This window comes from Meleagris gallopavo, chromosome 3, assembly GCF_905368555.1.
Source record: "Meleagris gallopavo chromosome 3, MGAL_WU_HG_1.1, whole genome shotgun sequence".
NCBI classification, from domain to species: domain Eukaryota; kingdom Metazoa; phylum Chordata; class Aves; order Galliformes; family Phasianidae; genus Meleagris; species Meleagris gallopavo.
Genome location: NC_139406.1, coordinates 26,234,755 through 26,259,329, shown reverse-complemented (window position 1 = coordinate 26,259,329; position 24,575 = coordinate 26,234,755). Strand labels below are relative to the sequence as shown.

The following is a 24,575-nucleotide window of genomic DNA, read 5'->3' as shown; positions in this document are numbered from 1 at the left end:
GCCTCACTACCCTCTGAGAAAGGAATTTCCTCCTAACATCTAATCTAAACTTCCCTTCTTTTAATTTAAAGCCATTTCCCCCTGTCCTATCACTATCATACCATGTAAAAAGTCACTCTCCCTCTTGTTTATAAGCCCCCTTTAAGTACTAGAAGGCCACAACTAGGTTCCCCAAGAGCCTTCTCTTCTCCAGGACGAACAAGCCCAGCTTTCTCAGTCTGTCTTCGAAGGAGAGGTGTTACAGCCCTCTAATCATCTCTGTGGCCTCCTCTGGACCAGCTCCAGTATATAAAGTAATAATGAGAAAAAGAATATAGAGAAATAATGATGCAATTCCCATAGCTTTTTAATTCCCTGATCTTCAATACAAACAGCATTGCTTAGACTGAAAAGGCCAGTTTCAGACCTAAATAAATGGTAGGATGCAGGCACCAAGACAAAACATAATTCAATTTAATATCATTCAGGAGTATTACTTTGATTAGTGAATCCAATAAAGATATTAAAACTGGCCAGATCTATGAAGCATGATATGCAGTAACAAATATGAATTATCTAAAAAATATAGATAAGTAACTAATTACATCAGCATTAAATAATGAATTAAAAACAGAATTTTCCTTCTTGAGGAAGCCAGTATAATTGTTCATATATACTTTTCTCATGTTGTATAAAAAGTAGAGAATACATAAATCATTAACATATTCTCTTCTTTACAAACAAATCTTAAAATAAATTACATATCCTTTTGGGTCATTGGATGCTACAATTGCATTTGTGCTTGTTTAGTGTCCCTTTCCCCTGACTATGCCACTACCCCCAAAACAAGAAAAAGAAGGAAAAATTGAAAAACAATTTCAGTTCATGATCTATGAATACAGGCAAACAAAACTAACATTCATACAGCAAAGAAAACAGAACAGTTGTACATCTGTGTGTCATTATTCTCTATGAATGACCAGGAAACGACCTGAATTTTATGAGGGCAACATGTAAGACAAAGAAATTCAGTGCAGTCAGTCTACTTATCATGTTTCCAAAGTACCCACAGTATTATCGCCTTTACTTACCAGTAGAAGTATTTGTGGTTTACCAACTAGAGCCAGAGCAGCAGAGAGCTTTCTTTTTGTGCCAGCACTGTACGTTCTCACCAGTTTGTCAGCATGAGCATTGAGTTGCAACCGGTTAACAAGGTCCTCTGCTACCTGTCATTTGGAAATTTGAAGGTCAGCAAGGACAAGCCAAATTAGTTAGTGATATAGGTTGGCTTAGCAATAGGTATCAACATATTAGTTTAAGGACCAAAAGGAATCAGTGTGTGCTATTTCTAAAACTTTCCAGTTTAGCTTTGTCTGTTATGTGAACAGCCTTTTTTCCCTCAATGATCCTGCTTCACAGAAGCACTGAAGTCACAGTAGAATACTTTTATTTTTGCATTCATCAGGTGCAAGGACTTTTTCTTGAGATGCACACAAATTGTTTTGAGTTATAGTGCACCAAGATAGAAAATTGCTCATCATGGCATAACAAGCAATGGGCAATTTCCAAACTGGTGAAAAACAGCTAAAGGTCGGCCAAAAGTCACTGTGATAAAGCTGAAGGAGGAAAAAAAGTGGAGAGATCAGGTGGTCATACATCCACCACAGATGCAACTGTGCATGCCCAGAGGGACATTAGCATATATTAATGAGTTCTTGGATAAGAACGAATATGTCAAAAGAATGAATATACCAATGCACTGCATATATACTGCATATGTCTTAAGTGTTTAAATGTAGAAAATTAACTTTGAGAGTGCTTGATTGATTGATTCAGTCACTCAGTACATTTTGTGAGGAATAAAGGAACACTCGCTTTCTAACACCACATTCAAGTGAGAAAGTTTTTCTTCCCAGATTTCAGATGACAGTGGCATGTTTAGATTGAATAAGTACCCAGTTCACTTTTATTACAAAAAAAAGTAGAAGTTATTTCCCTATTTTTCCCTATTTGCTGAATATTACTAACTTTGAATCCTAGAGGCACACAAAAATCTGTTCTGGGTCTCTCCTCATTCCCACAAGGATAAGTATTTCCCTGCATAGACTACGTCATTCCTTGAAACAGTCCTTAGCATTTATTTTCTTCTGATAGCTCAATAACTTAACTGTTCTTCATTTCACATAGTTCTCCAGTATTCACTCGACCAGACATCTTTGTGACTGAAAATTTAGGAAACAAAATTCTACATCATCCACAAACAGATGTAAATGGCAGAAAAGCAAATATTGGGTCAAAGACTCAGAGTTTCTTAAAGACAAAAGCTAATTTAGAATTAAATAGTCTTCTGTGTCAGAAGGCTCTAAGTTAGACCTAGCCCTTGGTTTTAACTGCTTAAATAACCATTTGTGATCTAATCTGAGCATGCACGTGAACACAGTTGGAGACAATGTTCATGCTCTACAGCCTTTCTTCTTTACTTGCCAGTTCTAATCTACAAGACTCCCTCAAACGCTGGTGTAGGAAGAGCCTTGCTCCACTTATATCAGCTATAACTGCTAGACTATGCAAAGGCAGGGACACAGAACTGACTTTCCTACTCACCACTCCCCAAAACAGCATGTGTTTATTGCCATGCTGCTTGGCAGCTCTGACTTCAAGGGGCAATTAAATTTCCAAAACAACCTGTCTGCTTTATGCTGCATGTAGCAGAACTAGGGCATTCTTGTAGAACAAGTAGTCATTCTGGTGGTCAGTTTGAAACAACAGAGCACCATGCATGCATCTGCCGCAATATGGTGCATTATTTTTAGCTCCCTCTATACTACCTTCAACAAAAGAAAAAACAATTATTTGAAAGATTAGGCAGATCAGATGGACAGCATTGAGTTAATTTAGAAAATTCAAAGAAAAAAATATTTCAGTAAACAATATTGTGAATTAATATTCATTACCATCCCAAATAAACTATCATAAATACGGTTTTGTGCAAATTTCTCGGGGAAAAAAAATAATCAAGCTATCCATGACCTTTTAAGCAAGATTTTCAGTATTATGCATAAAAAATGACATACATCTCCAAGAGGGAGTTCTTGTAGGCAGGAATGATGCTGCAGTGGTGAGAATCTGGCATACTCTCGCGTGGATCCTGGCACTGGTATTGCAAAGTAGCTTGTTAACTCTGTATCTTATTTTATAATCTAACAGCATTATAATCTGACAGCAGTTCATGTTCTCAGACAGAAGCTACATTTTAAAACCATTTTTCTAAGTACAGTAAGTCAAGAAAGTTTAAGCAAAAAACCTTAATCAACAACCATTATATCATCCAAAGGCTATTTTATACTGAAAAGTTCACATCTTCTGATATTTCAGAGGTAATTCACAGGTTTTTTTTCTTTCCTTTAGACACTATTGCTGCATCCCAGTGCGAATGCTGTAAACTCAAATATTCCTTGGTTTTAGAAATGATTGAGAGCCTAAGCTTAATTCTAAGAGCAGTCTGGATGTTTTTTTTTTATTTTTTTTTTTTTGCTTGGTTTATTTGTTTTTTGTTTTTTTTTTAATTGTTACATTGCTCAATGTTCTGTTTTGTTTTCTTTGGAAGACAGCTTATCCACATCGATGCATTTTACTAGCACTGTGTATGCATGCGTGCATGTTAGTGACAACAGAATTATCCTACCACAAATCCATCAAAAATATGCAGAGAATTGCACAAAAAATCTCGTTAAATTTTAAGGTAATGTCAGAAAGTGAAAAAACATGTAATCTCTTATTTACACCAAAATGAACATATATCACATTCTACAACTAAACAATAAGGAAAAGAGGGTTACCTATTGGAGATGCAACATAGCAAAAACAAACATTTAGCTCTGACCAGACCACTATTTCTAAGACAGCTTTGATATATCACTACAGCTGTAAATTGCTAAGCACCATTCTCTAAAAGAAACAATGTACAGGGAAGAATTTAGGAAGACAAGCAATACTGCCACAGAGAGAAGAGAAAACAGAAAACATTAAAGTTAAGTCATATTGCAGTCTGGTAGCCTCCAAGAAGACTGAATCACGCATCAGAAGCTTTTAGCAAGCTGGTGTAGCAATAATTTAAAGTCCACCTCTCCTATTTGTTACTTTTATTTTTACTGAAGGCACAAATATAATGTTCATTGTAGGAAGAAACATTAAAAAGCACCAACTTTTCAAGATTTGCATTGTAATTTTATATCTTCAGTTCTCCCAACTACTATATATACTATATATACTAAGGAATTCAGTGTGCTCATACTCATGACTTAGCCATGTCCTTTTTTTTTTAAGAAGGAAAGAAAGTCTGGTAAATTCTCTGCTATGGAAATTTTGCAAGACTAAAGGCACAACAGAGGAGTGGCAATCATTTCATAGTACTGAATTTTGCTATTGCTTTGCATACGTAGAGCTTTCAAGATAAGTAATTCATTGTAGTTCATTACAGTGTGCACCACAATCTGACTTGATATATAGATACATATCTTTTTGCACAAAACACCTAAAATACACAGATTTGGAGCTGGATCACATCAGTGACATGAGAAGAAGAATTATTCAGCTTTCTTATTCACAGTGGCTTCTCAGCTGCACCTAAAATGTCTCCTAGTCATGCAGTCCTTCTCAGCTCTTACATTTCAAAGCAGCATTGCAGAGTACATATCAGCAAATATGTGAATATAGAGTTCATTTTTCTTTCAAGAGATGATCCCAAACTTTTTCTCTTTTCTTGAAAGTATGCAATAAGACTTTCCAGTAGTAACAGCCTTGGCTTCATCAATATGAACTAACTAAGAATGAAGGTATCATATGAATGAAATTAGATATATAAGATATACTGTGGAAGAGCCTGCACACCTCTGTTATAACTTCATTTATCTGTGTAGACAGCAGTGTCTTGTGGTTTGCAACACAGTATACCATAACGTAAAAATGAAAATCCCTCTAAAGATATTTTAAATGAAATTCAGAATTGGACATGTGACAAATCTTCGGATACCCACAATTATGCAATGCATTTACAATTCTAATGGTTTCTAATATGAGATATATCTACAGTCACCTTCTCTCACTCCTTGTCATATTCATCATCATGTTCTATTTTTGGTTTCAATTACTTTCTGCAGTGAAGAGTGAGGAGATACATCAATTTATTTAGCAAGCTGGTAACACTGAGGTCAAATTAAAAATGCAGTTACATGCAAATAAATGCTTTATGACTACCTTTGGACCATGAGGAACCATAGACCATAAATATGTTTTTCACCTATTCCTTTCTTTCCCTTCACCTCATCGAGGTAGTAATAATAACAATTAGCCCTATTTTCCAACATTCCTTAAAATTATTCTTTTTCTAGCCAGAACTAATATCTTAAGAAAAAGTTATAAAAATACACATTGGAAAAAGTCCTTGAATCAACAAAATCTAAGCTAAATCATGGAATACTTTGTGTATATCCTAAAGTCTACATTTATTCTAAAAAAGGCAAGGTAACTTTAATATTTGCACACATTAACTTTTGTAAGAGTAAAGATTATAGTAGAGATGGTGCCCTTTATCCACCAGAAAACCAAGAGGCAGACCTTTGTTGCTGAAAAGAAGTAAATGATGCCAGATACATAACCAATAATGCTTTTTTTTTTTTTTTTCCCATTCTTCCAAAGTTACCATTGATGCTCAATAAGAGGTACTGAGAGTGACCAGCTAATACGTTTTCCAGAAAAACTATATAGAGTTGGAGAGGCTGGAAATGTAACATATCTATCCTGAGTTGAAAGGATATGAGGAACAGAGTATTAATTTTGCATATTTTCTGAAAAAATAAATACAATGTGTAAAGCAAACCTGACCTAACTCTAAAAATTCATACTGTACCTAGTACAAATGATAATCAGCATGAAATAAATTCTAGAGTCGACTGAAAAACAATTGTTCTATCAGGTTGTCATATCGATTAAACATCCTACGTAACAATCAACCATGAAATCCATATAAAACAGAGTAAACTCAGAATTGTTAGATTTCTTCTTTTAGGAAAATGCATGTTAATGGTCAGAATTCAAAAGGAAAAAGTTCTTTATCTCAGATTATAAAACTCCACAGTATAACTCTGCTTGGGGTCTAAAGAAAAAGCAAGAATGAAAGCTCTGTGCATGCAAAAGGTAATTGCTTTTACAAGTTCCTCTCTCCAGCAGCTATAGAATACAGTACATAAGCAAGTCAATGAGAGTCCAGAGACAGCACAGAAATGTTGCTGGAGAGAGAACTTAAAGAGAAATCAGAATGGCAAAGCAAGATGTTGTCTCTGAAGGCCTTGTGGAGTCTATTTTGAGATTTGGAACACAAATGTTTTCATACAGATGATAGGTCTTATGGAATGCTGTATTAGTATTTTATGATTTTTTAACAAATTTTATGCTATCTTCTGCAACAAACTGAGATATGAAGCTTGATGTACCAAGGAAATAAAAATGATTATTAAAATACTATGCTACACTAGATTACGTCTAAAGACCTCAAATGCTCTATTCCAAACTTTATAGCCTTGAAAAAGAAAAAAAATAAACAACCAACTTTCAGAGCAGTTTTGGGAAATAAAGCAAAACTTCACATGACATGAAGCTTAACATTGAAAGTAAATGACCCATTTTTCTCTTCCTTTCCCATTCAGTTAATTATTGTTTTGGAACATTAAATGCACTCAACTTTATGTCAGGCACTTAACTCCTGCTGCTGATAAATCTGTCTAGCAAAGGATTTGAACCTTGAAGTTAGTGCTTCAGTGGATTTCTTCAGAAGCAAGTCATTCTGTAGCTCACCTGCCTGCTTGTCAAATTATTAAAAAAAAAAAACAACAACCAAATGTAGGTTGTTTACCACATCCTAATCAAATCCACATGCTCTCTAGAATATTTGTGTGTGTGTTTGTGCTCCCTAGCACCAACACTCAGAAAAACTAAGAAGCAGACAGGGAAGACAATATCATGGGCAGGAGGGAATGTGAAAATAATGGCTTACATTTTCATGCAGCTGCTATTCCAAAGCACTTTCAAGCTTTTTTTTTTTTTTTTTTTTTTTTTTTTAACAGGCAACTAAAATGTACACTTTTCTCCAGGCACCATTCATTTCTGGGTTGAAGCGCAGCAGCTGTTCAACACTTCCAACACTTCACAGCAACTCCACACCACAGGAAGGACCTGCTGACAAAAACATTTGTTTTCCTCTGAGGTATCTGCACTTCAGTTGTTGAAGGTAAACCAGAGTAGCTAAATGTTATTTGTGGGAGGCCTTTGATGCCTTAATCACAAGCATATGGCAAGAAAGTCTGCTCTCCCATTTACACAGACCAAAAACTAGGGCAGCTAAAAGGAAAAACAGTCTCTATCTCACAGATGTGAAACTAAGGTACAAAAGGCTACCCCTAGACCATCTAAGGCTCAGAATAGTCTGCAGATTAACAGTCATCTCTCCTCAGTGCACCACAGTAATGTAACTCATCTCTAAATAACACAGAATTGATTTCTACCCACTTGAAGGGGGAACAGTACAGAAATTACCATTCCGTTTTCAGAGCAGCCATTGCAGTACCTTTTTACTAATTGCCAGAGAACACCTGGATCTGAATACAAAATGGAAACTCATAGGTACACCAATTATATGTCTACATTTGCAATGTAATGAATATATTTTCCAGAGAGCAAAAATGTCATATGATCTTCAGAGAAAGTACAGGAAGCTGGGTTACTCTGGCTCCTCGCCAAGTACAGGCAGGAGACAGCAATCACAGCAGTGTTTATTTGCATCTACAGAGAGAGACTCTGCAGACACAGCATAGAAATCTAGTGGTATCTTCTTGCTCGTTGCAATCTGGAAGATTTCCCAGACACCTGAGCTAAGTTCAGTGCAGCGTAGGACAGGTTATTTATGAAATGCAGGTCCTTAAGCACACCACAGATATGTATCCATTCTCAAGGCTCCACGTTACGTCCTGATCCTGTTCCTCATCCAGACAGCGTAGCTGTCTCCCAAACAGCTGTTGTGGGAGCCAACACTACAGACTCATTTTAACTCCATTCTTCTCTCAGAGAGTCACTATCTGCCTAGCTTCATGGGCTTTGGTCTATTCACAAAGGGAAATAATATTTACTTTATGGGTGTGTTTGCTGAGAGTAACACGTTGCATATGAACCCAAGTCTGCGAGCTTAGTGAATGCCTTGAAATTTATTTAAAACTAGGAACTTCTATCAGTCAAGTGCTTCTGAAAGTTAGACTCCTCTTGTCTTAGAAACTCCTTTGTTTATAACACATGGTGTATCAATTGGACATTTAAGACCATTTGGACCATTATAAGAATATATTGTTCTTTCTTCTGAAGATGATAAGAATAAAAACTTGAAAGCTGTATTTACAGCATTTTAAAGAGCACTGTGGTGTAGTTAAACTATCTAAATTTTATTCCTGTTTTAAATTGCACTGAGGACCAAAAGAATTCAATAATTATTTTAAGATGTATGAATATTTACCAGCATCCTTTTGAATGACTTCACAGATCCAAGGAGAAATGCCAGGATCTGTTATTACCTATGTGTCCATTAAAGCTCCATAATAATAAATTCTAGTGATGACAGGATTTTAGCCCAACTGTTACACCTGCCTGTTGAAGGAGAAAACAAGTACTCATGGTTGAGGAGTTTAGTACATTAACAATTATTTTTTCACGTATCTTCTTTAGATCAAGGGAAACATATTCAAGTTATTTGTACTTCATCAGTACTTTGAAGCAAAAATTAGTGATGTTGAGTTTAAAACAGCAAACAACTAAGTTAAAGACCATAGTGTGATTTCTAAGTATCCTGCAAGGAGCGTATTGTTAAAGCACTAAGCCGGGCTCTGTTAAGGTGATAACCCAGTAGAAAGTATAAAGACGTAAGAATTTTTTATTTCCTTCAACTTCTGATCCAGAAACACCCAACTAATTAGCTTAAGGAAAAATTCAAAATATCATCTTCCCTGATGCTTTTTTTATGTCAAGATAGTAGCTATTTCTGAACACTCTGTTGGGGAAAAAAGGTGTGACATGAAGGTGTCAGACTCAACAGATAAGGAATGGACTGCAAATCACTTGGACCCTAAGGCAATAACCAAGAAGACAACAGGCACATAGAAAAAAGTGATGCAGTCTTGCTTCAGAGAAAAGGAAAAGGAAGAAGATAGACAGCCTTATGGAAGTTACAAGAATAATCATAGAATGGCTTGGGTTGGAAGTAATTCCATCTGGTTCCAACCCCCTGCCATGGGAAGGGTTGCCACTCATCAGATCAGGCTGTCCAGGACCCCATCCAACCTGGCCTTAATTACCTCCAGAGATAAGGCATCCACAGCTTCTCTGGGCAGACAATGAAGACTACTATACAGACTTAGCATTTACACAGGACCAGTCTACAGTCTATACAACAGAAATGGTACTGATCTATCACACTCTAGTTTTCACTTGTAAAGGGAGATGCACAAGAGAGTGGACTGCTTAAGTGCAGGTCAAATCAGAAACTTCTATCACAGAGATGGTTTCTCCTCTTGAGACAACTCCATGCAGCTGGAAAGTTTCAAAGACTGCTCCCAGCAGGCAGTTTGCATCCAGCCACTGTCTTGAAGGTGAAAACTTCTACTAGCTTAATGCTGGCAGCTATCGTTTGGCCTCAGCACACAGGTTTTTAGGTTTTTGTTGTGGTTTAATCCAGCAAGAAGCTAAACACCACACAGACTTTCACTCACCCTCCCACTCCCAGTAGGATGAGGGAGAGAATCAGAAGCGTAGAATTTGTAGACTAAGATAAAAATTATGTACAGAGATGGGAAGAGAAAAATAATAGTAATTATAATTATATATATATATATACACACACACACACTTATAGACACACATACACAAAACAAAGCCAGTCTCTAAAAGCAGCAGCTGCCCCCATGGCCAACTTCCCTCAGTTGTACAATTTTTTCATATGATGTCATATGGTATGGAATATTTCTTTGGCCATTTTAGGTCAGCTGTCTTGGTTCTGTGCCCTCTCAGCTCCCTGTGCACCCCCAACACCTCAATGGCAGGGAAGTGTGCAAAGCTGAGAAACTGAATTGTCTCTGGCTCTGTACAACACTGATCAGCAACAACTATGCCATTAGTGTGCTATTAACACAGTTTTTCTCCTAAATCCAAAACATAGCATCATACCAGTCACAATGAAGAAAATCAACTCTGTGTCAGCTGAAATCATGACAGTTCTTTTCATAGAAATTCAACAAATTCCTTCAGTTTAATCCTACCTCTGAAGAAAAGGTGCATGACTTCAGACATGTGGTGTTTCCTCCCAGGTCTCTATGTTGACAAGGAAGTTATTGAATCATTTATAAATTTCATTTTGTTTCCGTTAGAGTTTGTGTACCAGAAATTGTTTTTACCTTAGTGTTATTTCACTATCTTTAGTGATGTTACTGTATTTTAAATTGGTGTAAGAGAAAGAAAAAAATCCATTTTGTTTAGACAAATTAGCAATAATAAAAACCTTACGACTAAAACTGTTAAGATGAAATATTGGATATTCTCTCATGTAAAAGAGTACCATCATTTCAAAAACTCCATTGCCCAACCTAGCTGCATACATACAAACATACAAATCTGTTCTGGAATTACCTTACAAATATGTTGTTTTGGAATTCCACGCAGTGTGCAGTAATAATAAAGGTGTTCCCAACCCGTTAAAAGTTCATCCAGTGCATCTTGCTGCGGACAGTAGCCGATAAGAGTGCCTTCAGAGCTTGCTGACAGTATATCCATTTCAGAGCTGTTTAAAGAAAAAAACAAAATGTTGTGTAAAAAAGATGGTCCTGATTTTCAACCTTGGAATACAGAGTCTTCAAGGCAAGCACAGTTGCCTTTTAATGTGTAGGTAAGTGAAGCGATTCAGGCTCATTACCATCACTTAACACAGCACTAATTACAATCATGGCAAGGTTTTTGTCCCTTTCTCAGACTTTCGGGCTGCTATTCATGTTTCACTGCTCTAAAGGAATGCAGGTCAAAATAAACAGACCAATACAGAAGGAGGACAGATCTATGAGAACTAAATCTTACCAGGTTTACCTCTCCTGTATACAAAGGCCTTGCTCTAAGGAGATGCACATGCATCACATTCACATTCAAATTCAATTAGAGAGACATTAGTCTTTAGAGAGGAAGCACACGCTCAGTGTCTGCGTATGTATGTACACATCCATACATGCATTCTCTATGCGTTCTCTAAGCAATAAAACACATACAAAGAAAACAAAAAAACAAAAAAAAACAAACTATTAAAGCCTAGTAAGCTTACAGATAATACTTGGGAAAAAAAAAAAAAGTGATTCTGATTTCAGGGACTTTGTCCATCTCTTTGTAGCTGTACAGCATTACTTGAAATTGCATTCATTGCTAAGAAGCAAGCTTGATTGCAAGGGTGCCTCATTAGCCATAATGACACTAAATCTATCTTATTTATTCCATCATCTAATCCAACATTCAATGATGCTGATTTACATTTACAGAAAAGACCTGTCAAAATTAAGCTATTCTATTTTAAAAGAGAAAAAAGTTTTGAAAGAAAAAGTTTTTAAAAGCTTCTGAATTACAGAATGGTTCACCCCCCCCCCCTTTTTTTTATGTTTCTGGTTAAGAGAAATAAATATACAATTAACCACTTAAACACAAAGTAAATGTTTTAAATGGAAGATCTACAAATACCAGCATTAGTGCAAATATAAATATATATCTCCTGAGTCTTAACAAGACTGGGGGAAAAGAGAAAGGGAAAGGGAAAGGGAAACAGACACTGCATTTTACTTGATGAATCGCAGCATAAAAATATTTTAATCCTGTCAAAAGACAACTTATCATGATTGTGATAAGCCTTGCTGGTTACTAATTAGAATGGGCCTTTGCTCTTAATAGCAAGGATGTAAAAGTTTAGTACCTATGCAACTTTGGATGGTGCCAAAGAAGTTAACTATCTGCCTGTAGACATCTTGCTAGACAAAGAAATAGAAGGGGAAAAAAAAAAAAAAAAAAAGGGAAGTGGGAAGGGTACGGGACTGTATTTTGTCATTCATCTATAACTACTTACAAGTTATTTTAAATAACCCAGCTCAGGTTCTAGCCATATCTAAATCAAATAATCAAAAGAGTTTTTTAAGGTCAAATTTACCTAAGATATGGATTCAATAATGTTGATCTTTCTGCATAACCTGACAGAAGCTGTGGATTCTTCATTTAATGAGTTTTAACACTATAAAACTACAGTAAAATGCTATCAAGGTTCTATTAAATAGAGTGAATTGTATAAATTTTGCTATACTAGAAAGATTCAGGCACAGTAACAATGCTTCCTTTTTGGTGCAGGTACTCTCCTTGGAGAACTAAGAACTAATTCTGGTAATATGCCAAGTTCAGTCACAAGAGAACAAATCACACTCAGGGGTAAATTCAGGGACATTTACTCAGCATGAAGTTTCTGTACGGATAGATACATATAGTTCAGAATGGATCCGTACCACGAAGAACAAAAAATTAGTGTGCATGGTTGCAAAAAATAACAGATGCCTGATGTCCTTTAGCTAGAACTTGATTAGGCAATAGTTACTCAGTTTGCATCAGGAAATAAAAACACCTCAGTGTCCCCAGCGCTAATTACACAGATACGAGTTTAGTGCTGCGCTTCCTATGAGGTGCATACAGCCTGTAATGAACAAGATCCCACTCAGCAACCTTTAGTTTTCATAAAGAGGAATACAGTGAGAATACATCATTTAATACTCTTACTTTGCTTGGTCATTATCTTACAACTGCATCCATTAGTGCTGACCTTGAACATTTAGAACATTCCCATTAGTAAAGAAATTCTAACTTATCCACTAATGAACTCATGGACCTAACGTTTTTCCATCTCTAGATGCCTGCCTATATATTGCAGAAAGGAACATGAACAGAAGGAAAAAAAAGCCATATATAGATTCTAGCTTTTTATTGAAACTTTTTCAGTATGTACAGTACAACTCCTATTCTTTCCTCAGCAATATCACTGAGTAAATGTCCAAAAAAAAGAAAGGATCAACAAGCAGGTTGAGGGAGGGGATTTTGTCCCTCTACTCTGCTCTCATGAGACCCATCTGGCATATAATATTCAATTCTGGGGCCATCAATACATTCATTTACTATTTAATTCCTCTTGTAAAGTGAAACAGCTGCAATAGATGAAACGAACAGAATGTGTCCGGAATACTGTATACATTAAGTAAAGATTTACACTTGCAAAACTACATTTTTTATTATACTTCCTGAAAAGGTCAACAGAAAATACATCATTCTTAAGAAAAAAAAACTGAGAGAAGCTCTTGAAGCCTCTAAAATATTGTATTCCAATCTTTTCTAAATACTTTGGTTTCCATTTTTTTCTGTGAAAATTGTGATAAACTGTTGTGAGTCCTTCTAGAAAAAAAACAAGGAGGTTTCTGTAAGTTTGGATTGCTAACGTTTCAAAGTTTTGTGTTAATGATGAAAAACATTTGTCAGCCTTGCAAGGTACTGGAGATAATAAAAACTCTGACTGGACAAAACTTCCATTTAAATTAATTCCTTTGCAGATTGTTTTAAGACATTTACTTCCATCCATTTTTTGTGTGTTTTAACACTGCTGGAATCTGATTCCAGCCGCAAGAGCTACCCTGGGATGATTTGAGCTTTTGTTTGCACTGAATAGAGAAAAAAATACTAGAAATTGTGAGAAATCTTGGATGAAACCTGTTCCTTTCTGCAACATGAACTGGACCTGCAGCTTCCAGAAGGCAAGGCTAATTATTGCAGAGACTGGATTTGCTTCTTAATTGTCACAGTGGTTACCAACATTATAGCGTAGGAAGCTGTGGGTGGACATTCATATGCACGACCTCAATTTCAAGGCAACTTAATTCCACCAATATGAGCTGTTTGGCTGTTTATGAAAAACTGTTTCACTATTGATTATGCTGCACATTTTCATTCATTTTTGTATGCTCTTTCTGCAGTGTTTGAATGCAGTTAAAATAAAGGCAATTATATATATTCTACTTACAATGTCTTCTGCAGAGATAAATTCCATTATTTAGTCAGAATGAAATATAAACTTACAAATTGCAAAAGTAGTTAGACATTCCATTGTACTCATAACTGCATGTTCAATTCCATGCATACTAAAGCTCAATTAACATTATAAAAAATCAAGGTTAAAATATAATTACTGTAACTGAAGTTGAGGTACAATTTAACTAATTATACAGATACACACCGTAACAACAGCTATCTCAGCCATTATACTGATGCAAATTTATTCTGCCTTTCAAGTAAAGCCATTTGAATTACATTTTTAATTATTAATCATAATTATCAAAAAGTCCAAATTGTATCTCTATAGATGCATCTTACTTTTCCATCTTTGGAGAACAGTTCTTAGGTCCTATCTCTTTGTAATCCAACAGCTGAGATGACTCACTTTTAATTCAAATAGGATAGGGAGTTGCTATCATGGAGGATAGCTGTGCAGAAGGAAATGGAAATTCATAGGAGATAAATTAATTACAAATGGAAGACAGCCAAATGTTTCAAGCCTCTTATGAACAAGATTAGGCACGCTGTAACTACTTTGACTATGCACCCACAACAACTGAGACTGTGCTGAGTATGAACTTAAAGCATACTCTATTCAGCAAACTACAAAGGAGAAGACTGCAAAACAGCTTGAGAAAAAAAAGGCAAACCAAACTATAAGAATTTTGATGCTTTTTCTTCTGCCTTTCTTAGTTGAAGAAGGTTTTATGATACAGAGTCATTAAAGAAGACTAAGGTTGTAACATGCAAAGGGGAATATCCAATGCCAGTTGTACACTAAAAAAAAAAGGAAAAAAAAAGAACTCTGGAAACGTTCATGAACATCCACGCTAGCTTTCATTTAGCCAGCTTGTGCAAAGGTGGCTATCTACTCATAGAAGTAGAGCTAACCATAAGGTAATTTAAAAGTCCATTTGTACCCTTACAGAGGAACATAAGCACTACAGAGAGCATAAAGGACCAATCTAAGCATACAGACCATGCAGCCAAGTATCTTCTATTGTATTATAGCATCATCCTTTATAAATACAGGTAAGCAAATTTTACTAAAAAAATTTGTTTTCTAGTCATTTTCCTTTTTGCTTTTAATATTTCTGAACTTTGCCAAAGAAACTGCTGGTACTTTAGTGTCAGTATTTCACCTCCTTTGCCACTTTTTAACATTGAGGTTGGAAATATACCTAACATGGAGACATTTTCTTCATACGTTAATTATTTTTTATATTAGATCTGGACAGATATGTCACTGATAATGGCAATGTTAACGAGTTACATAAAATAATAAAAAAGGCAAAATCCCCTATGAATAGCATTTTGCTATTACCTTTATAAGAGTGACTATACTTAGTGATAAATTCCTATTATTTCTCTTACTGAAGTACATTTATGAGGTCACAGTTACAAGCAGAATGGGACTGCAAAGGTTAGAAGTTGCCTAAAAGACTTTTCAGCCGAATATGAAAATCTAAAAAAGAGTTTCTTGGTAGACTGCTCAGCTCACATACTATGAACGAGCATTCTCATGTAAATGCTAATATAAATCAAAGTTTAGGCACATGCACTAATTAAAAATATCTAATTGATTTGTAATTTATCAAAAAGAGAGTTTAAAAACAGATCAGAAGCCTTCCCTTCCCCAAAAGTATCCTAATCAAAGGGAATGCCAAGAAAAGTTAATGTGCAGAAGAAATTAAGCTAGATTCAGCATTTAATACAAATTTCTGCACCTCCTTTATGAATCTGAACAATACCAAAATCTGTTGCACAAGATTTTATGCATCTCAACTAAGCTTTTGTTACCAAAAAAAAGTGAAATTATTTCCAATTCTTAGCGATATGTTCCTTTATTTATTTTTTTCTTTTATTAAACATTCAACAAATAAATAGCATATAGGCCAACAAATCTTTTTTATGCATACGAAGGTATTGTGAATCTGCTTTTCTGCCCTTTTAAAAAGGCAGCTGGAGATCATTAATACATTTTCTTACTTTTACAGTCTAGCAGGATTCCCCTCAACACCCTTGATTATCACTGTATGAGAAACACAGCTCTTTGTATGCAAGCCTATCTACCTCCAAAATGTTCTAGGCTGAAGTTCCAAAAATTCTACTTTGCAATTCAACATACACTTTTGAAAATCAGATCTTCAATTTCTTGTCTTGAGTTGTCCAAAGGTGCAAAAGTTTTCTTGTAAAATTAAAATCTGATGTCAGTGCAGTTGCCTGAAAGAAATCCTTCTTATTCTGTTCCATACTCTGTGACTATTACACTAATTATCAGGAAAATATACTTTTTTTTCTTTTAACCAGGACCTTTCAAGCACTGTTATTCAGTGAAACAGGAACAGTTATAAATTAAGAATTTTGTGCATGGAATTATACCAGTTATGTTCTCAAATATTTAAACTAATAATTTTTCATATTAATTTCTTTATTTGATCATGAAGAATTCATCAGAAAGAATGCATTTGTAGTATTATGTCCTTTAATGTAGAACTCTTAGTAACTTTCTGAATTTAAAAAATCTTATCCAGTCTTTCAGAATAAGACAGGTTTATAAGAGTTGTGTTCTTTCCAGTCACATATAGCAGAGATGGGATCTTTCCTATGTTGCTTCCCAAACTGCTAATCAGGAATCACTACCAGAGGTAATGTCTCTATGGAAGCTGCTTAATGACATAGGTTTTAAATAAAGAAGACTCTAGACCAGCAAGCGGTGGCCATCAACTGCTTTCTTTGGCAACCTCTCCTCTGCCTCTCTGAGAAATACCAGGCCCTTGAAAACAATATTGGGGTGTAACAAAGAGTTCTTAGCATTATATCCTCCTTCAGTGGTTTATTTCAGGAACAAGTACAAATCAATCCAATTAAAGCCCCTTGGGCACCCAATACACACATCAGACAGAGCTATGTTCTACAATTATGTGAAGTTTTGTTAAGATATAAACAATTATCAGACACAAACAAATCTTTTGAGAGCAAATATCTGAAAGCTGCAGTTGCCTTCCTCATATGAAGTAAATATATTCCTTAGAGAACTCATTGTATAAGATAGCAAATTAAAAGAGATTCATATGTCTATCATACTGAAATTTCTTGGTTTTGGCTCCCAAGACTTAAGCGTGGTAGCTAAAGATCCGGGACTCAGAAGCACTAATTTTAATAGCTGTTCTCAGTTGTAACTAACAAAGATGTAAATAACAATTTAGAGATGTCTAAAACTGAATGAGGATTTAGGACACAAAAGTATCAACTGCTACACAGAATATTTCAAATTTTTTTGTTTTTCCCACTGTTTGGAAACTTGTTATTTGTACCAGTTCTTGTACTTTTATGTAGGATAAACCTGATTGCTCTCAGAAAAGGAAATGGCTGTGCCTGGAATTCAACTAAGATGGTAACATCAAATCTTATCACAAGCATCTTTGTATCTTCTCAACAGGCTACAGATAGTTGAGTTGGTTCACAACTCTCTTTTTTGGTTTTAAGACTATAAATCAAACCTATTCAGGAAAATACATGTATACATACATATATACATATATATGTATATATTATTAATATAATATTCTGCTTTGGATGAATAATTTTAGCAGTAGTCCAAGTGCTAATAAAGGATTCTCCAGGCTGGCTGTGGCTATAATCTATTAAGAGACAAAAAATTTGCCCTCGCTTGATTTACAGTAGTACAGCAACACATTACATTGTGGTTTGCCAGAATGTAATACAACACACGCAGCAAATTAGTCAGATCTCTACTCTTAGCCTCAAAGCAATTTGCTTTGCCAAGGTTAGCTACTGTGCAACTGCAGCTCCCACTTGAGGTTTACACTTTTACAATATTAGAATAAACATAGAAATATGGGCTTTACATTCACTTGTGGTCTTCTGTCTTCAGCTGTGGAAGAAACAATGAAACCCCTAACCTGATCCAACATCATAAAATAATATCATATTGTCAAAGATATTACAGACACTTAAATGTAACCATCTCCTACAACTTCCTCTCTAGTCTTCTAAATGTGTCAAATTTCATTATCTACATTCTACTTCATAGTAAATAACATTACATTTTACTTACATGTTAGATTTTAAAAATACAGTGGGAGAAATCAAAGTAATACACAAGATGGCTAGCAGTATAATCATGCATTATGTTATTATGTAGCACAAATTATCAGGTATTAGTGTCTATTCAAATCTATTATTAAATACCAGGAGCATACAGAAGTTGAACTCCCAGAAGAATTTTGATCTATTTAGCTAGAAGTGCATTAAAACACTCTTGTAAAAGGAATACAAGCATTGTTAAATTGTTTTGTGATTTTTTTGGCAAGTTACCTTTAGGAATTCTGATAAAATAAATCATGTATTTAATAAATCTAGTTTAACTGTCATTAAAATATATTCCTGACAATGAAATATATTCTTATGACTTTATGTTTGCTTTGAAGTGAATATTAAGATATTGGAATTATCACACCAGATCAATTCATTTTCCTATATATAGATGTGATACCACATTGTGTAGGGAAACCCATGTGAGATCCCTGGAAGCACAAAAAGGACCAAAGATGAGTCCCATTAAAGCTTAGAGTAACTCTTAGCATCTAAACAAAATCTGGAGCTTAGATACTGTCTTGAGGACAATAGCATATTAGAAATCATTACAGATCATTGTATTTCCACAATTCTCAAATCCTCTTCTGACCTCCGTAATATCTTTGTAAACACATTCCAACTCCATGTTTCAAAGAACAGCAAATGTTATTTGTTACCTAATTTTTAATCACTTTTTTTTTTTTTTTTGTCATTATTGCTTAATGTCTGAGAAAAAAAATCTGCTTTGTTTTGGGAAATAAATGAAAACAACTACCTGTATAAACACCCTCTCATGTCACTACTTAAACAGAATTTTTCATTTTAACATTAAATCTACTGGATCTTTCCTAAAGAAGTGAGAAAATACTGACGTACAAAAGCATTTACATTCTAAAACACAGACATGCAAATTCTCATTTTGGAAATTTCAAAATATTTCATTTAAAATTTTTCTGAATTAAACCCTCACCTCTACTTCTTCAAAAGACATATTTTGAAATAGGTATGATTTTAAAAGGAAACTTTAAAATCATTTACAAGCCCAAAATACAAACTCACAAGCATACATGCAATATAAGGACTTTTTACTTTGGCTTGACCTTAAAATAATTTTTTCTTCCCAGCAATGTTCTTAGTAAAAATCTGTAAATGTTGGTTATATCTAAGCCAAAAAAGGCATTATTCACCTATTCCTCCATCAAAGTTAGCTTCAATACAACTAAGACTATCTCCTATCCTAATTACAGTCTGTATTGATTAAATAATTAATGACACTAAATGACACAAGTGCCAGGAAATATTTTAAAAGTATCCACTTGAAGCAGTGATCATCATTCTAAGGCTGGAAACATTTCAGTCCAGAACGGAGAGATATGTCCATTTATCTGGACATAACAAACATGAAGATTTTTGTTAAAACTAAGGCTTACTACTCTTTTGCTACTAGATAACTGCTGTCATAATCCCTGCCCTTCCTGACAAAGCTTGACAGTGATGATGCAATATACATTTAAAAGGGAACAAAATAGGTCTCTATACTACAAGTAAAAATGACGGAAGACTGCTGAGTCTTTGATCACTGGCATTATCCAGTAGTACTATTCTGATCCAACCCTGCATTATTTACCCTGTAGGAGTTCGGATAACAGCACGCCCTGCAGATGGAACAATATCTCCAGTCAGCATCTTAAACGTTGTGCTTTTCCCAGCTCCATTTGTTCCCAGGAGTCCAAAGCACTAATGGAGATTAAAAAAAAGAAGAAGAAGAAGAATTGATCTACTACATTGTGTTAACTCTTCAATGGGTATTTTTTCATATTTCCTGTCTTGTTTGTAAAACAGTTAATATGACTGTTTACTATGTGCAATTCCTTTTTCAATAGAAAATAAATTTCAAATAAAATAAAATGCTTTGATTACTTCTTACTTTCCTACAAGTGACTTATCTAGTATTCTAGCCCTCCACTTAAACCTCTGTTCTATAATTTAATGCATTAGTTATCAGTTTTATTATAAAGTGCTAGAATTGAACTTGAGATTTTCACATCCAATTTGAGAGCCAGTCTATAGTCGATATTTCTCAGCTGCTTCACTTTGTACAAGTTAATGAACGGTGAACATCCTAGATAATGACTCCAAACAGAGTACCACTGCAAAGAATACATTCGTAAGTTAGGGCAGTATTTGTATTAAGACTAAAAATAGCACTCCATAACTTTTAAAATACTTGTTTCATTAACTGTTTTACTGATAAACAGTGGGATGATTTCAATATGAGAAATACAATTTGCCTTCGGACAAATTCAGGATACTGTTCACAGTTTGCAGTTGAGTTAGATATTCTTTGCTCTCTTTGGACACTGAACTGCTTTGCTCTCCCCCGGTATTTTATTATGCTAGCCAGTAAAATATTAACTTGCCTAAGATAAACAAGATAAAAGAATTAAGACTCTGATACAGTGTTGAATTTAAAAAACAAAACAAACAAACAAGAAAAAAAACATGCAAACTGTTGCTTCTGGAAGACCACCAAAAATTCTTCTCCTATCAAGATATTAATTTTCAGAAATTGCTACAATTAAAGTTGTTCTACTGCTACAACCATAATTTGATTGCAGATATGCAGGTCCAAACAACTGTTCAGAGTCAAGAGTTATTCTGAAAGAAAAAAAAGTCCTCTTTACCTCTCCCTTTGTTATTCCCAAGCTTATGTTTTCCACAGCTGCGTTCTTCTTATTGAAACCTCCGTAACACTTCCTGAGATTGTACAGAAGAAGGACATCATTACCAGTTCTTCCCCCAAAAAGTCGCTGTCGCTCCATTTCTACATCAATATCTTCTGATGGGTTGACCATGTTGTTAACTGAATGCTGACCCCTAAAATAGAAGGTGACAACAAATTGGACATTACTATACTCTGAATATTTCCCTGGTTGCAATCCTTCAAAGATTGTTGATTCAACCTCTGCAGAAGCCAAGGGAGACAGCAAGTACTTGTGCTTTTTATACATCACGTACATGTTTAAATTTTTCTCCTTCCTAAAACATAGCTGTACTCTATTACTCATAAGAAACAGCAACTGGGATTTTAGACTGAATATAAACTCCACACTGAAACAGTACTTAAATCAGAAAAGGAAATCCTTAGTTCGGAATGGGAGCATGAGAGCATAAAATCATTAGATATTTTAGTTCAAATAACTTAGAAACAAATAAAACAGACTACCCAAATGAATGGAATGCTACCATTTTCTTACTTTAAAAATTAGTTAACTGTCCACTATGGCAGAACACAAATGATAACATACACACCTTGGTTTCTGGAGGAGATCCCAATGGAAAAACAGCCGTAAAAGAAGAAGAACTGTTCCCTGTAGGGCCATTTCCACAAAAATCCAGCCCAGAAAATTCATTTCAAAAGGGCTTACATACGAATCTATTCCAAAGTTGCTGGTTAGGTCAAATTTGATCTGGTTGTATGAAAGTTCTATTAAACCTTGGCCTAAGCAGAATTGTGGGAATATGATAAATACCCATTTGAGGATCTTGTAGATGTACTGAAAACTCTTAAAATTCAGCAAGAAAAAGAAAAAAAAAAAAGGAAAAAATGTGAGTTTTTTCTAACCAAATCTTAAGGACATTCAATAAGCTGGATACAGCATTCAAATCTCACTCAAGGCAAACTGATTTCAGCAGAACATACTGTGAACTCTTTTGAAACAACAATCATCTCTTACTGTGTTTTAGAGTGTCTAAATTTTAGAGTGTCCACAGCTGTGGAATTCTAGTGAAGATTGACATTTACAGACAGTGACAATAGACACATGGCTGTGATCATTTCATTTACTTAAAATATTAATATTTGAATTTTATTAATTCTAAATCATCCACTTAACACCAAGTCAGTGTCCTTCCAAACTTGAGTGATGTATAATCCATATTTGGCTTCAAACAGCAAGTTTTTGATCTAGTACATGCATAAGTAGTCAAATACACATTCTGCTTTTTCTTCATCAGGTTATGAATAAAGAAAATTAATTGTATATGTAGAGTGAGAATGCATATTGCTACCCAAAAAGTGCATTACAGATCCTAGAAATAAGCAGATTATCTCTTATGTCAATATTATTCAAAGACATTTTATAGTATACATAACCTATTCAAGTGGATCTGAATAGCCCCTATTTTGACAAATTACAACTTAATTCATTATTACAGTACAAGCTACATCTTTTTTTTTTTCTTTTTTTTCTAGTTATAAGCAAGTCAAAACTCAAGATAGGAATAAGCAGAACAACATATATGGAGATAAAAAAAAAATCATGAAGATTCAAAATGGCTACATTTTCAGCTGGAAATGATCTTGTCTGTGCACATGTAGATGTATATAAATACATATCCATATATGAGGGCTTCTCCAAAAGTAATGCCAACCATTCTTTTATTTCTTTCCTTAACGTTGGCCCACAACATCAGAGGCAGACATTAATGCTATGGCAGTAGACACTGAACCTTCCCACCAATATTCCATTACATTTACTTGCTGTGGCAGACAGCAGCAGAGGGGCACTGACAAAATGGTATCTGACATGAAAAGTGCAGATTAAGCAAAGGCATGGAATTGAATTCCTCCATGCAGAAAAAAAAATTGCACCCACTGACATTCATAGACACTTGCTGAATGTTTATGGAGACCAAGCAGTGTGTGTGAGCACAGTGAGGCAAAGGGTGCTGTGTTTCAGCAGCAGTGACATTGGGTCACCTTCCGTGGTGCAGATTTTCAGAAGAGTGGCATGCAGGCCATTGCTGTCAGAAGTCCATAGCTAATGGTGGTGGCTATGTTGAAAGACAGTGTTTTGTAGCTGAGAATTTTTTCTATCAAATAGTGTTGTTGTGCTCTGTTAATCTGTTGTAGCTTTCAGGGAAATAAAGAGGAGGCATTACTTTCAGAAGGACCTGTATACATACATAGGCATGTACACATGCAGATGTGCGTATACTTCTCACAGTAACACAAAGCTAAGGTTTCATTCTCACCTGGACTTTGGAAATTATAGCTAACAAACGAGGTAGCAGAGTCACCAGCATGGTACAAAGGCCAAACACAAAGTTTAAGGAGATGTAAGAAATAAAAGCTACATCTGAACTTGAGAAGAATCTGGATACAAGATACATCCATGGTAAAGTTGCATATCTGAAATATTTTTAAAAGAAACAAATTTATCACCAAAAAAAAAAAAAAATTAAGAAGCTCTTTTGATAAACTGAGAAAGGAATAAAAATTGAGAAATATTTTTTTTATCTAATCACTTCATGATTCTATAGACATACACATATCTACTGCCCTAAAATGGGCAGACATGAACAATTTTTTCACATTTCAGCTATATATATAAAGCTATACTTTCACCATTTCAGAGTTCACCACCTTGATTTCCAAATTATTGCAAAACCATGCATCTTTTAACAAACATTTTCTCACATATGGAACTTAAGCACAAAGGATGGATAGAAAGACTTTCCTTTCCCACTATACTATTTGGAGATCTTCAACTAGTTTCTGTACTCCATGTTGGACAGCTATCTCATTGGAAATATAATTTACCAGGGATGTGTAAAACTACAGAATTAAATAAAATGGGTAGAGTTGTAACAAAATACAGTCTCTACTCTTCTTCATGACTATCTTCTGCAATGCTAAGTACTAAAATTCTGACCTGGCTGTTATTATTTCCTCCTTTTAGTAAGGTAGCATACAGTCAATTTCTAATGGCAAATGATTGACTTTTACAGTTCTCTTATTATTTCCTGAGCGAGCAAGAAAATTCCACCTCCTCGCCCTTTTATGTCAAACTTTCAAACTCGCATTTCAGCCTGTTTTCTCACTATCTTTTGAAGAATCATAATCATTTCCAAAGAGAGAAAACCATGCATTCAGCAGCAGGTACAAAGCAAGTGTAAAGATTTCTCTTTGTTTTCTACAAAACGTAATTCCATAGTAGCACTTCCAATCACATACCCAAAGAGAACCAGCAGGATAACAGTGGCTGCCAAATTGTTTCGGAAAGTGAAGGCTGATAGCTGGAAAGCAGTAATAACACCAACACACAGGGTGACAGGAAGCATATAAAACAGCTAGAAATACAAGAAAAAAAGAAAAAGGTACTTAGCAGGTGGGCATTTTTTACTGGTCTTCCTTAATTAGCATTATAGAGAAGAGCTCTATAAATTAACTTTTCCATATTTGAAACATAATTATACTCTGAATTAGAAAGTATCAGGCAGAAGAGTTCTGC

At 35.0% G+C, this 24,575-nt stretch overlaps 1 protein-coding gene across 1 annotated transcript in view; it reads right to left on the bottom strand.

The window, feature by feature from the left end:
* Nucleotides 1-24,575, bottom strand: part of ABCA13 (ATP binding cassette subfamily A member 13) — a 196,859-nt gene that overhangs the window by 46,356 nt on the left and 125,928 nt on the right. The window contains exons 50-56 of the mRNA XM_085219910.1: nt 24,299-24,414; nt 23,317-23,473; nt 21,592-21,845; nt 20,964-21,156; nt 19,907-20,016; nt 10,699-10,849; nt 1,071-1,205 (exon numbers count right to left, since the gene is read on the bottom strand). Of these exons, the coding sequence (XP_085076036.1) occupies nt 1,071-1,205; nt 10,699-10,849; nt 19,907-20,016; nt 20,964-21,156; nt 21,592-21,845; nt 23,317-23,473; nt 24,299-24,414 (1,116 nt within the window). The remainder of the gene's footprint in view (nt 1-1,070; nt 1,206-10,698; nt 10,850-19,906; nt 20,017-20,963; nt 21,157-21,591; nt 21,846-23,316; nt 23,474-24,298; nt 24,415-24,575) is intronic.